Below are 12,633 nucleotides of genomic sequence, written 5' to 3'. Positions count from 1 at the left end.
TCCTTCTCCCCTTGTGTCGTCTTTTATTTATATTTGTTGCTGGGAGCATTTGGGTTGTAATAATGTTGGGTGGGCGCCACTGCACATCACTGCTTGCAAGCAGTCTCCATGGGTGGTTAACAGTGACTGCTTCCATTTAACACTTACCGTTACACTGCTTGTTCCTTTTGAAATGAGAAGAAAACACACATCAAGCCGCGTATATTTGTATTTTTCTTTTAGCATAATTTATTTTTATATACTTTTCCATTTAATTTGTTTTATGTTCATAAAGTAACGTGTGTCTGCCTCTGTCTGTGAGAATGTCAATGGATGTGTATGTGTGTTGTGTTTGTGTGCGTGTGTGTGTGTGTGTTGTCTGTCTGTACGTAATTTCATTTGTAGCTGGCTGCCGTCTCTCATACATAATATTAATAACATTCATTTAAGTTTGTTCATTTGTTAAGCTGCTTTGACTCGAAATCCAATTTGCCTTGTTCTAAATTTACAATGATTGTAAAAATTGAATTGAATTTTTGTGTGGCTTCTGCTCTTTGCTTATGGCTTTTGGCTTTTGGCTAAAGTTGATCGAAATTCATGCGGTAAATTTTGTGCTTGCACTCGCTTTGTGTGTTTATTGTTTATTGCTACGATTACTCGTACTTTCTTATTGTGTGTCTCTGTGTGTGGGTGTGTTCTGTTTTCGTTTCATCTTGTTTGTTAGCTGTGTGTGTGTGTGTGTGTGTGTGTGTGTGTGTGTGTGTGTGTGTGTGTGTTTGTGTGTTTCATCTTCTAGTACCTCTGGCTCTTGGTTTTCTTCTCCGTATTTAATATATAATAATCATTTGGTTTTTTCTGCTGTCTTGGTTTTATCTGTTTTCTGTTTTCTGTTTTCGGTTTAACTATTTATAAAACACTTCATTTTAGAATCCTAACAACATATATATATGTATATACATACATATACTTTATACATATACATTTATATATTTTATAATAATTGCAGCGGCGTTTTATTACTTGATTTACTTATGTATTACATATGTATATGTATTACATGTATAATATGTAAATTTGTTTAGCATTAATTCATAAGTAGTTCTTCCCATATGCCCCTCTTTTGTTGTCGTTATTGTTGTACGTATAATTTACATGGAGTGGCGCCGCTCTCTCTTTACCCCTCTTTCTCTCTTCTCGCTTCCTGCTAACTCCTCTTCATCATGCCCTCTCATCACTCTTCTAAATCCCGCCCTTACCTTTCCTTTCCTTTCCTTTCCTTTCTATTACTTTTCTCTTTACGTTTCTCTGCTGCCTCTACTAATACTTTTTGCTGTGTTCGAGTATCTGTGTGTCTGACTGAAAGTGCCTTTTATTAGTAGGTATTATTGTAGTATTAATTATATTTATTTCTCTAGTCATATTTATTATAATTGTTACCGTTATTGTTGCTTTTCGCATGCTTGAGCTAAATATTCTCTGGCTTCTCTGGTAAGTTTTTGCACTTTACTGAATTCGAAATGTGTACTGAAATTTGGATTTTGAAAAGCTGCAAATGCGAATGCGTATGGGAATGGGAATGGGAGGCTGTGACTGATATTGGCCTTCGATCAAAGCAGGATGAGGATGGGATGTCAGGATGTCAGATGCTTGGGGACCTGCACACACACACTCCTTTATGCATTTTCTTCTCTATAGTGTGTGTGTGTGTGTGTATGCGTGCTACCCATGCAAGTATGTGTGTGTAAATGTTATTTTAATTATTTTCATATTGTTTTTATTCCAGTCTTTGTGTTTATTCATACTATTATAAGCTTCATCCTACTTTTCAAGCCTCCTCCCTTCTCTTCTCCTCATACACAAAATAATCCTTGGGCAAGGGGTAGGGGTTAGAGGATTTAGTTGTGGAAAGGGGAAATATCCTAGTTGTCCTACTGGAAGAAGGAAAAGCGGACGGGGGGCTCAGCTGGAGCAGTGGCTGGAAAGCAGCTGGCAGCTTGTAAATTATGATTTCTGAACTGCTTGATTGGCTGGTCTTCGATCGATCGATCCCTTTTGCTTTTGCTTTTGCTGGCTGGCTGCAGAGCGACTCGATTTGTTTTTTTTTACTAATAAGCATAGTTTTTTCCTCTTATTTCTTCACCTTATTTTTTCGTTCTCGTTCTCGTTCTCCTCTTCATCCTCATCTCCTCATCTGCTTGTAGACTTAATTATTTTGGCAAGGTATTTTTTGTTTTGTGTTTTTTTTTTGTGGATTTTTTGACTCGTTTTTGGTTTATATCACTTTTAGTTGTAGCCTGGCCTGGTTCTCCCTCTCCTTCTCTCGATCCTTTTATCCATCTTCCTCGCTCTCTCTCGCATCGCTCTAATCTGATTTAAAACTAAAATCTCTCCTTCGACTATCTCTCTCTTCGTCATTCGATTTAATAGTAAGCTTTATATTCTTAGCGATTTCTTGTTTTTTGTTTTGTTTTTGTTTTTTTTATTGGTTTTTAATATTAGTTTGTAAATTACGCTTATAAAAAAAAAATATTTTAGTTGTATTTGTTTGTTTGTTTCTTTTTTTGCTCTTTTGCATGACTTTAAGACGATATGTTTTTTTTTTACGTTGTATTACGTTTAATTTTGTTTAATTCATTATTATTTATTTATTTATTATTTATTTTGGTTGTTCTATGATGAGATTACTGTGTAGTTATTATTATTAATGTTAATATTAAGAGTATTTATGTGTGTGTGTGTGTGTGTTCTATATTTTGTAATTTCTCGTTTGTTGTCTCTATCGACTGGCCGAACCAAGAATCGAACAAACTAAAACAAAACTGAATCTGAATCTGAACTTGAATCTGCATCTGGCTGTGACTGTGATAATGGCAAGTGGCAATGCTAATGAGGCACGTATAAAATGCAAATGCAAATGCGACTGCGACTGCAACTGCAACTTTTGTTTACATATACATATGTATGTACATATGGCTGTGCACCTTTGCATATGGGCGTATGCTGGTGTGTGTGTGTGTGTGTGTGTTTGTTTTGGACTGCGCTTGAGGCAAAATCAAGGTTCAATCGGTTCTAGTTGATTCAATCTCCTCCTTCGTCTCTCCCTATCCCTATCCCTATCCCTCTCCCTCTCCCTCTGCTCTCCTCTTTACATTTTTCTCTCTGTCCGTTTCTGTCTCCTTTCATATCTCATCTCTCTTTTACTTCCGCTTTCTTTTGCTGTGTGCGTGTGGACGGTTTTCAAAGCTGTAAATTGATTCGATCTATTTTACTTTTTTTACTTTTTCTCCCCGCTTTTTTCTTTCTTTTTGTTGTTGTTTTTTTTTTTGGGTCTCCGTTTTGCGTTTTACATTTTTACATATTTACAGATTTTCTTTGGTATAAATATTATCGTTTAATTTAGGTTTAGATTTAAGGTTTTAGGTTTTAGGTTTTAGGTTTCGGTTTAAATTCTTCTTAATTACAACAAGCAGCAAATCAATAAAAACTTTTATTCAGTCGCATATCTAACAAAAACACATTTATATATATGTGTATATATATATGTCTGTATATATATAAATATCATATATGTATGTATGTATATATGCATGCTGTAGGTTTAGTTTTCTCTGTTTGGTATTGTATTCATTCCTTCATCGACTTCTTCTGTAACCCCGTCAATCTATCTCTTCTCAAACCTATTCTCTTCTTAGCATTTTCTCGTTCCATTCTATTATTACTATTATTATTATTTTTAGTTTATTTCTGTTTTGTGAGATGTTTCTTCTGTGGTCCAAAGTCATTTGTGGCTCCTGAACTTGTGCAGTTTATATAGTTATTAAGGTTTGTTCTGTTTCTTATATTTTTTTGCATTTCCTTTCCTTTCATTTCGTATCCTTTCGGTTAGCAAGAGCAGTAGAAGCAAAGCTTTTGTAGGTAGGATTCAAGGTATAGAGAAATTTAGATATGGCATCTCTCTGCCCTCCTAATCAGTGGAAGCGATCAGTGCGATCGATATTTATCGATAATTCATCTACATAGCATGAATATACCGACTGGTAGATAGTTATCGAATGCTCATGCATTTTTTTTTAGTTTTTTTTAGTTTTGGTTTTTTAAGCTTGACAAAAGTTGAAGTCGCTAGAGTTTGAACGTTTTCAAATGAGAAGAAGATTTTGATTGGATCAAATCACACAAAAATTAGGAAGACGGAAAAATGAAGTGTTCGACTCAAATCGTGTGTAATAATAGCTACACCTACGAATATGAATGTGTGTGTGTGTGTGTGTGTGCGTGTGTGTGTGTGCGTGTGTGTGAGACTTGTGTGTGTTTAGTGTGTTGTGTTTTTGGGCTTGTGCGTGCGTGCGTGCGTGCATGTGAGGGAGGACATAGGAAAGACACGTACTTAAGCACTACAAGCTGACAACTCTGACGGAACTGCTAGGCGAGAGAGAGAGTGTTCCCCAATGAAATAGCATCTACATATAAGTATTGTATGTAATACGAGTAGATCAGCGATGACCGACCCCATAGCCCTTTCCTCCAGCGTCTCTTACTATTTAGTTACTACTCATCATACATCAGAGGTTTGTGTATTCCCTTGGAAATACAATAACAACTACGAGTACGAGTGTGCTGCTGGTCATCGCTGTAGTGAAGGAAGACTAACTAAAACTAGAACTAAACTTAACGAAAGCAGAAGGCCTCCGATGAGAGATCATGGCTAGCATGGCCTTTTGGGCCAGGGCTTTCCTAAAGTTTTGATGTAAATTTAGTTTTCGCTTTGTGGGGGGGTAATTTTGTTTTGCTTTGAAAATGGGAAGATCAGCGCGGTTCATTTGTGGGTTTGTTACTGCTTATTTTTCGGTACTGTGGCGTTTTCTGTTTTTCATTTTCTGGCGTTCAGTTTTTAGGGTTTGTTCAGTTTTAAGTTTTAGTGTTTAGCTGTTCTTGTTGTCGGTTGTCTGTTAAATTGCTAAGTTTAATTATTGTTTTTGTATCGTTAGCAGCTTTCTTTTTCCATTTTTTGGTTTTAGGTTCGTCTTGTATCCCCCTTGTTTTAGTTAGCTATGATTTTGGTTGGTTTTTGGTTGGGTTTTGGTTGGTTTTTGGGTTCTCTTCTTGGTTGTTTAATTAATTAATTAAATCATTTATATATATCTATATATAGTATATATGTATATGTATGTATGTATATACTTTACGTCTATGTCTATTTGTTCAGCTTCAGCTCAGCTCTGACTTATTTATTTACAAAATAGCAGTTTAGTTCGCTTTATGTATATTTAATTATAGTATATTTAAACGTATGTATATATATATATATATTTAATATATATTTATTTTTATTTATATATGATCTTTTCTTTGTATTACTCATTATTTAAACTTAACGGCAGTTTTGATGTTTTTAGCAATATCATGTCAGTGTGTGTGTGTGTGTGTTTGTTTTTTTGAATCATTGTGGGTGTGTGTGTTTTTTTTGTCTCTTTTTCAGTGAATGCAGGACTTAAGCAGCACCTTAACCTTAACCACCTAAGAGGGATTGACCTTACGACCTTCCCGAATGAACATGGCTGATACTTCCGCTTATGTAGATTTGACACTGGCAACTAGTCGATGAGGGCAAGTACAACAGCTGATTTGCTGTGTCGCGAGGCAGTAAAATTATAGTTGGTATCCCATGGTTTTGATCGTTTTCCAATCTGAATAGTATTTATCTAGCAACGGAGGCCAATCTAAAAGTAACTTTCTTTGTTAAGATTCGATGATTTTCCAAGTACGCAGCGGCGAATGCCATTCGTCCGTGTAGTTTTAAGGATTTACTACAGCGAATCAATGTAAGTCAGTGATCAGTGATCGGACAAGGGTGGAAAGTTTATAGATGTGAGCTTCGAACAAACGAACAAGCTCGACTCAGAAGGCAATTTTCTATATCCCCTGGCTATACGAGTATTATTTGCCCTTCCGCCCGGCAGTGTTAGAACTGCTGCCAAGCAGTGCAGCTGTGCGATGGCTCAACTGCTTGGGTACTGCAAGTTGGAGAGCAGGTTAGGATATGAGCACTGCTTTAACAGCGACAAGCCGCTGTTCATTGCCGCAATCGCTTCCGCTTCTTCCACTCCACGTTTTTGTATCGCTTTTTGCCTTAGGTTTGGTATTTGGTATTTGGTTTTGTTTCTGTTTTTTTTTTTAGTTTTTAGTTTAGTTTCATTTGACTAATATTTGACTAATATTTAATTAATAGAGCATAATTTAAAGTTGAAAATAAAATTAGTAGATATTGTATGTTTGTTTCTTGTTGTTTGCTTTGTTTGTTTGTTGTTTTTGTCTGGATGTTTTCGTTTGGTTTGGTTTTGTTTTGCTAGCTTCTAAAGAAAGGAAGAAACTCCAATTAGATTAGTCTACTAAGATAATTCGATTTAGTTTTTTAGTTTTTTTTGGATTTTGTTTTTTTTTTTTTAAGTGTTTTTATCTGTTTTGTTGTTGTTCTTGTTCTTGTTGTTTTGTTGTTGACTAAGTATAACGATTGTTAGTTTTAGTTGCTAAATTTGAACATAGGTATCAAGTAGAGTTTTTCATTATTTTCTTCGAGTGTGTGTTGTGTGTGTGTGTGTGTGTCTGTGTGTGAAGAGAATAAAAAAGGAAAAAACAAGGACAATAATTCTTCTTTAAAGCCAGTCCAAGTTTGACTCTATGGTGTCTACGAATACGAATACTCTAATTCAAGCTGAGTGAACTGGCACTGAGTGTATGTTTGTGTGTGTGTGTATCTTTACTGTGTGTGTGTGTGTGTGTGTGTGTCTGTAGTATGTGGCTGTGTGTTTTACATTTGCTGTTTAATTTACAACTACGCTGCTTACTAATTATTATTATTATTATTTATTAGTATTATTATTATTTTAATTGTAGTTATTAATAAAATTCTAAATTAGACTGCTTTTGATGACGTTTCTGGCATCCAACGTAGCATTTCACTGCGCAAACTTCGTCCATTTTCCATTTGTTTGACTGCAACAGAAGAATGTTGGAAACACATATACATATATGTATGTATGTATGTATGTATGTATGTATGTACATAGGTACGTATGTATGTACACTCGAAGGAATATTAGGAGACAGTAATCCCCCATATGTGGATGGCCATAGAGTCATCCCTCCCAAGTACTTGCCCAGTGCAGCCAGTAATGGGAAGCAGACACATACACTTGCCTAGTTATTTGTGCCTATGAAATTGACTTATTTACGGTCAAAATGATAATTAGTAGACTGCTGATACATCATCGATACACAATAGATAATAGAGAGTACATATATTTATGTGGCATGGAACTTTCAAGCTTTAAATGAATATGAATACACACTGTTGTAAGTAGTACATACGTGACTGGATTAGTTGTCGTAGTTTTCGCTTGTTAAGCCTTGTGCACCCATGAAATTCCCATCACTGCTGATATGTAGCCGTAGCACCAGCTAGCACTCACCTAGTAGTCAGACGTCGGTCTCAATACTGACAGCCATCGCGTTATTATGCCTTAACTGTAAACTATTTGTGCTCCTGAGGCCGTTTTGGCCCATCTGCTGCTGCTGCTGTCCTTGCTGTCCTTGCTGCGCCTGCTGCTGCTGCTGGAGCTGGAGCTGCAGCTGGAGCTGCTGTTTCTCGAAGGATTGCTGCGTCCTCAGAAAGGGCACCATGTGGCGTCCCGTATGATCAGTCAGACCTGGCGTGGTTGCATCAATGCCATCATCCAAGTCCATGATGTCCGATGACGATTCGGAGAGTGAGGATTTCTTCAAATGTTGACCTATTTCAGTGGGGTGTGTGGGGGCGGAGGAGGTATTCGATTTGAGGGGAATACACAAAAGAGCAAACGATTAGAAGTGAGACACTCAGGCAGTTGGGGACGGGATTGTCGTGGGGTATTCGAGGGGTTTTTCGGTAGTCGGTTATTTTGGTATTTTGGTATTTTGGGAGAAGCTTAGACTAAGAACATTCTTATGCGGTAGAGTTAAATAGCAGATATAATAAGTATAGTAGTATGTACCTAGTGCACCAGGTAAATATGAACAACTTGTAACGTGGTTGAAATTTTGGCTCTGCATCTCCTCCTGATCCGTTTCGCGGTGATAGAAGTAATTGAAATTACTGACGATAACCGGTACCGGCAGTGCGATTGTCAGCACACCAGCGATCACGCACAAAGAGCCGACAATTTTGCCCCAGAAGCCGACGGGCCTAAATGCATTTATCGATGTGCATTCGATATTCATTTTCATTTTGATTTTCATTTTCATTTTGTTCAATGGCAATATTCATGGATTCGATTCATGTTTGTCAATTTGTCAATTGGTGGTGGGGTTTTCGTTTTGTTCGGTTTCGGTTTCGGTTTCGGTTCGTTTGTATATTTAATCCGTTTTCATTCGGTTTTAAATATGCAAATTCATTTCGAAAATTCAAATTCAAATCGTTGAATTATTGAATTTGTGTTGTGGCATATATATATATTTTTTCGGTATATATTTTTTAGTTTAGTTTTTTTATATATATTTTTTTTTTTGGTTTTTTTTCGTTTTGGTTTTTTTGTTTGTTTGGTTTGGTTTTTGGTTTTGGTATGAAGAAGAACGTAGAAGAAGAACGCAGTATGTAAATCAGGTGGTAAAAAAAAACAAACAAATAGAAACAAGTTATAAGTTTTGATATATTCGATATACTATTCTAGATAGCCACTGCCGCAGCCACAACCACTACTGTGGTGCTGGCGTTGGCGCTGGCTTTGGCCTTGGCCTTGGCCGTGGTACGGGTCCGGGTCCGGGTCAATTTCCGACCCCGGACCCAACTGAAGTCAACTCAAAAACATGTCACAACAACAGAGATGGGTTACACAAACGGAGCAAGTTAAATAATACAGATAAGTTCGACAGATGGAGCATAAGTGGATAAAGGCATAAGTATTTAAGGAAACGATTCAATGGAACTCAATCGAACTCAAGGCAAAAAGTCAAAAACGAAAAGCTCAAACGGAGTTTGGGGGGATATCGAGTACATACGCAACGGGGATCAATCGGGTGGTATTAGTATCGTTAGCTGGTTCGTATTACAGTATGGATATTGTTATGGGTATAGGTATAGGTATAGGTATTGGCATTGGCATTGGTAGTGGTATTGGTTTTGGTCTTAGTATTCGTATGCAAAACATTGAAAGCAAATCGTTCGCTGATCTTGCTCCGGCTGATGACACCTGGAGCGAACCGAGCAACGGAAACAAAATCAAAATCAAAATCAAATACCAACTTAGGGAAACAAATCCACGAAGGGAAAAAATCACTCAAAACAAAGACAGAAAAAAACAAGAACGTCAAAGTATGAGTAGAGAAATTAGGGATAAGTACACTAATAAATAATTACATATGTTTATACAATAATAAATAGAGATAGTTAGATATAGATATAGCTGGGCTGGCTTGGCTAACAAAAAACCGAAGCGTACTTATTGCCAAATGGAATAAACAAAATGTGCCGGCGTTTGGCGTCGTCGCTGTTAAACTTGACACAAAATGAATATACGTAGTAGAGGGATGTGTGCAGAGACCAAAGCAAATCAGTCGGAGCCGAATCAAGCCCCTGCGGACAAGCAGTGGCAGTGGCAGTGGCAGATCCGCACTCTGCCAACTGCTTTGGCCAGCACATACACACGCACAGTGAGAGTGGGAAAGAGCGAGCGATAGAGGGCAGACAGAGAGACAGTCCTAGTTGGTCCTAGAGTTGCTTCCGTTCCTCTTGCATTTTCTTCTCTTATCTTCTCTTCTCTTCTCAGGTTTCTTGCTTGCTCTTCTTGGATGGTTTTCAAGTCTTCTCTGTATTGGATTGGTGTGCTGACTGACTTACTGACTGACTGACTGTTTGGACTGACTGTACTTGATGCATGATTCTGTTTCTGTTTCTGTTTTCTTGTCTGGTGTGATGCTGATAGTAGTAGGAGATGACAGATAGAGAGCGTCTGCACAACAGAGGCGACGCTTTCGGAGGCTCTTTCGGATACATCCGGAGTGTGTCCGTGTGCTTGACAATGTGTGTGTGTGGGTGGGTGTTTACATATAGGTAGGTAGATAGGTAGAGACATAGGTAGGTATAGTAAGCGATCGTAAGTAGGCAAAGAGTACGAGTAGCTGATTCAATGCTCATTCGAGTGTTTGAGTTAAGGAACCAAATCAAAATCAAAGCGAGATTAAAAAAACGTACGTGTTCAAAGTGATTAGAAAAGCCAAAAAAGTTTTCGATTCAACTTTTGATTGGTTTGGTTTGGTTTGGTTTGGTTTTGGTTGGTTGGGTTGTTGGTTGTTGGATGTTGGATGTTGGTTGGGTGATGGTGTGCATTCCTGTGTCTGTTTTGTGTGTGTGTGTTTTTTGGGGTGTGAGTGGTGGCTGCGGTGTGTGTTGTGTTGTGTTGTGGTATGGGGGTGGTGGAGGTGGCGGTGGAGTGGGGGTTGTGACATAGGAGATACAGGAGTAGCAAGTAAGTTTGGTATATATGCAAATGTGCTAAGCGTGCGCCCTTGTGTGTGTTATGCTTTTGCATTTGCTTTTGCTTTAGCTTTTGCGTTTGCTTATGTATTTGTTTGCGTTTTGCTTTTGCGTTTTGCTTTTTGGTTTACGAGTAGATTAGGTTTTGTCTTTGCTTTTCTTATGCTGGTTTCATTTCTCTTTTTTATTTACTGTAATTTGTTGTTTGCGTTTGATTTGCGTTAATTTACTTTGCTTTTGATTTGCTGGTTGATTGCGCTTCAATTTACATATATATGAGTGTAGCTATATATATATATATATATATATTGATCTGATTCTGATTCTGGTTCGGTTGCAATCTCAATCTCGAGCGACTGGATATAGCAACAGAATGCACATGCACCGGAATCGGGAAGCACAGGGAAACGGGACTTAGGAGCAGAAGCAGGAGCCGTACAGCCTGAGCCGGAGCTTTCGAGAGCTGCCAAATGCTGCGGGTTGTTCTTGTTCTTTTGATAGTTTGCTGTTTTTTTTCTTTGCTTGTTATATTTTCTTTTGCTTGATTTTGTTCATGTTCTTGTTCTGGTTCTGGTTGTTGCTGCCGCTGCTGATACTGTTGCTGCTGCTGCTGCTGCTGCTGCTGCTGCTGCAGGTCTCTTGCAGATGTTGATGTTGCAGTTGCAGTGGCCGTTTCTACTGCTGCTGATGGCATTGCTGGTTGCGATAGCAGTAATGGTAGGCGATAGCAATAGCTTAACGATAACGATAACGATAACGATAGCGATTGCTGGTAGCTGGTAGCTGTAACGGGAACAGGAGCGGAGCGCAGGAGCTTCGGCAGGTGCAGGCTGAGCAGACTGAGCGCTGAAGCGTTTCTTACATTTGGTTTTTATACATTTAGAGGGGAGGGGGAGAATGTAAGCAAAAAGTTTACAAAATATTCCATAAACGATTAATATATTGTATTATTATCACATATCATATACGAGTACATCTAATATTGGCATAAGATATACATACATATATGTAGTATTCAGGATATACGAGAGTAGTTGCGCGCTTAGCATACGTATGTATATCCAGGGGGGATAGATAGGCAGATATACATACGCGTAGATAGGCAAAACCAAAATGGATAGGCAAAATGGAGGCATACAAAAAACGAATACGAATAGTAGATACCAAAGTCAAATCAAAACAGAGTTTCAGAGAGATAGAGACAGAGAGAGATGGATATATTTAAAATAAAACTGAGACTGCCACCCCACAGCCCCCGCTCCATTGAGAGGGGGCGGGAGACAGACATATGGTGGATACATATACAATATATAGATTTGGAAGAGATACACAGAAATCGGATGGTGGTAACCGTGGAGAGAGATTGGGTGGGGCTGGGGCTGGGGTCTGGGCTCTGGGCTCTGGGGCTGGACTCGGGGGTTTTTTTCACACTCACCGTTCGCTGGATTCAGCACCGCCTGGCTTGCCTGGGCCTGGCTGGACCTGGGCTTGACCTGTTCGGACTTCAACTTTCCAAGATTTTCAGTAAAAATTTCAATATTTTCTTTTTATAGTTTTATCGGTGGGTTTTTGTTTTTTGTTTTCTGGGGCTTTGTTTTTGATCGTTCGCCTTCGCATGAGTAAGACGGCGAGTAAGTGTCTGTGTGATTGTGTGTGTGTGTGTGTGTGTTAAGACAGAGGAGTAAGGCAATAGAGCTAAGACTACGCTAAGAAATGTCCGCAAGAGAATGTTGTGCTCCTTACATGATGGTTATACGAGATAAAGGTAGTTATATAAAAATATTTAAATATTGAATGTGTTCGTGTGTTTGGGAGTGGGCTTAGGGCTGGGGGGTTGGGAAGAAGGAATAGTTAGACCTTGTGGGTTCTTAGTTATACGAGTATTCAACTATATTCTAGGCTTATGGTTATGGATAACGATTCTATGGCTAGATACTTGCCACTCCCTCTGCAAAGATCTACCCAAAAACATACGAGTACTTAGATACGAAACACAAGCTATGTTAGATGGCTGGTGGTATTGGTATAGGTATTTAGGGGTACAGGTGGATAGGATGGAGGGATGATGGGCGAAAGGGGGTCAGAGACCACCATGTATACGTATTTACGACTGGAATAGGGATAATTACATCTACATATTGCTCGAACAG

General features: G+C 38.4%; 1 protein-coding gene across 7 annotated transcripts in view; it reads right to left on the bottom strand.

Moving 5' to 3' along the window:
• Positions 1-5,440: 5,440 nt before the first annotated feature.
• The window catches only part of LOC117581401 (potassium voltage-gated channel protein Shaker), a 112,259-nt gene continuing 105,066 nt past the window's right edge, over positions 5,441-12,633 (bottom strand). For all 7 annotated transcript variants that reach the window (XM_034268546.1, XM_034268550.1, XM_034268548.1 and 4 more), the window contains 3 exons: positions 8,007-8,197; positions 7,446-7,766; positions 5,441-6,969 (listed from right to left, as the gene is read on the bottom strand). In XM_034268546.1, the coding sequence (XP_034124437.1) occupies positions 7,453-7,766; positions 8,007-8,197 (505 nt within the window). In that variant the 3' untranslated portion in view covers positions 5,441-6,969; positions 7,446-7,452. The remainder of the gene's footprint in view (positions 6,970-7,445; positions 7,767-8,006; positions 8,198-12,633) is intronic.

Source organism: Drosophila guanche, unplaced genomic scaffold (genome assembly GCF_900245975.1).
Source record: "Drosophila guanche unplaced genomic scaffold, DGUA_6, whole genome shotgun sequence".
NCBI classification, from domain to species: domain Eukaryota; kingdom Metazoa; phylum Arthropoda; class Insecta; order Diptera; family Drosophilidae; genus Drosophila; species Drosophila guanche.
The sequence above is the reverse complement of the archived record's forward strand: the minus strand, read 5'-3'. Positions and strand labels throughout refer to the sequence as shown.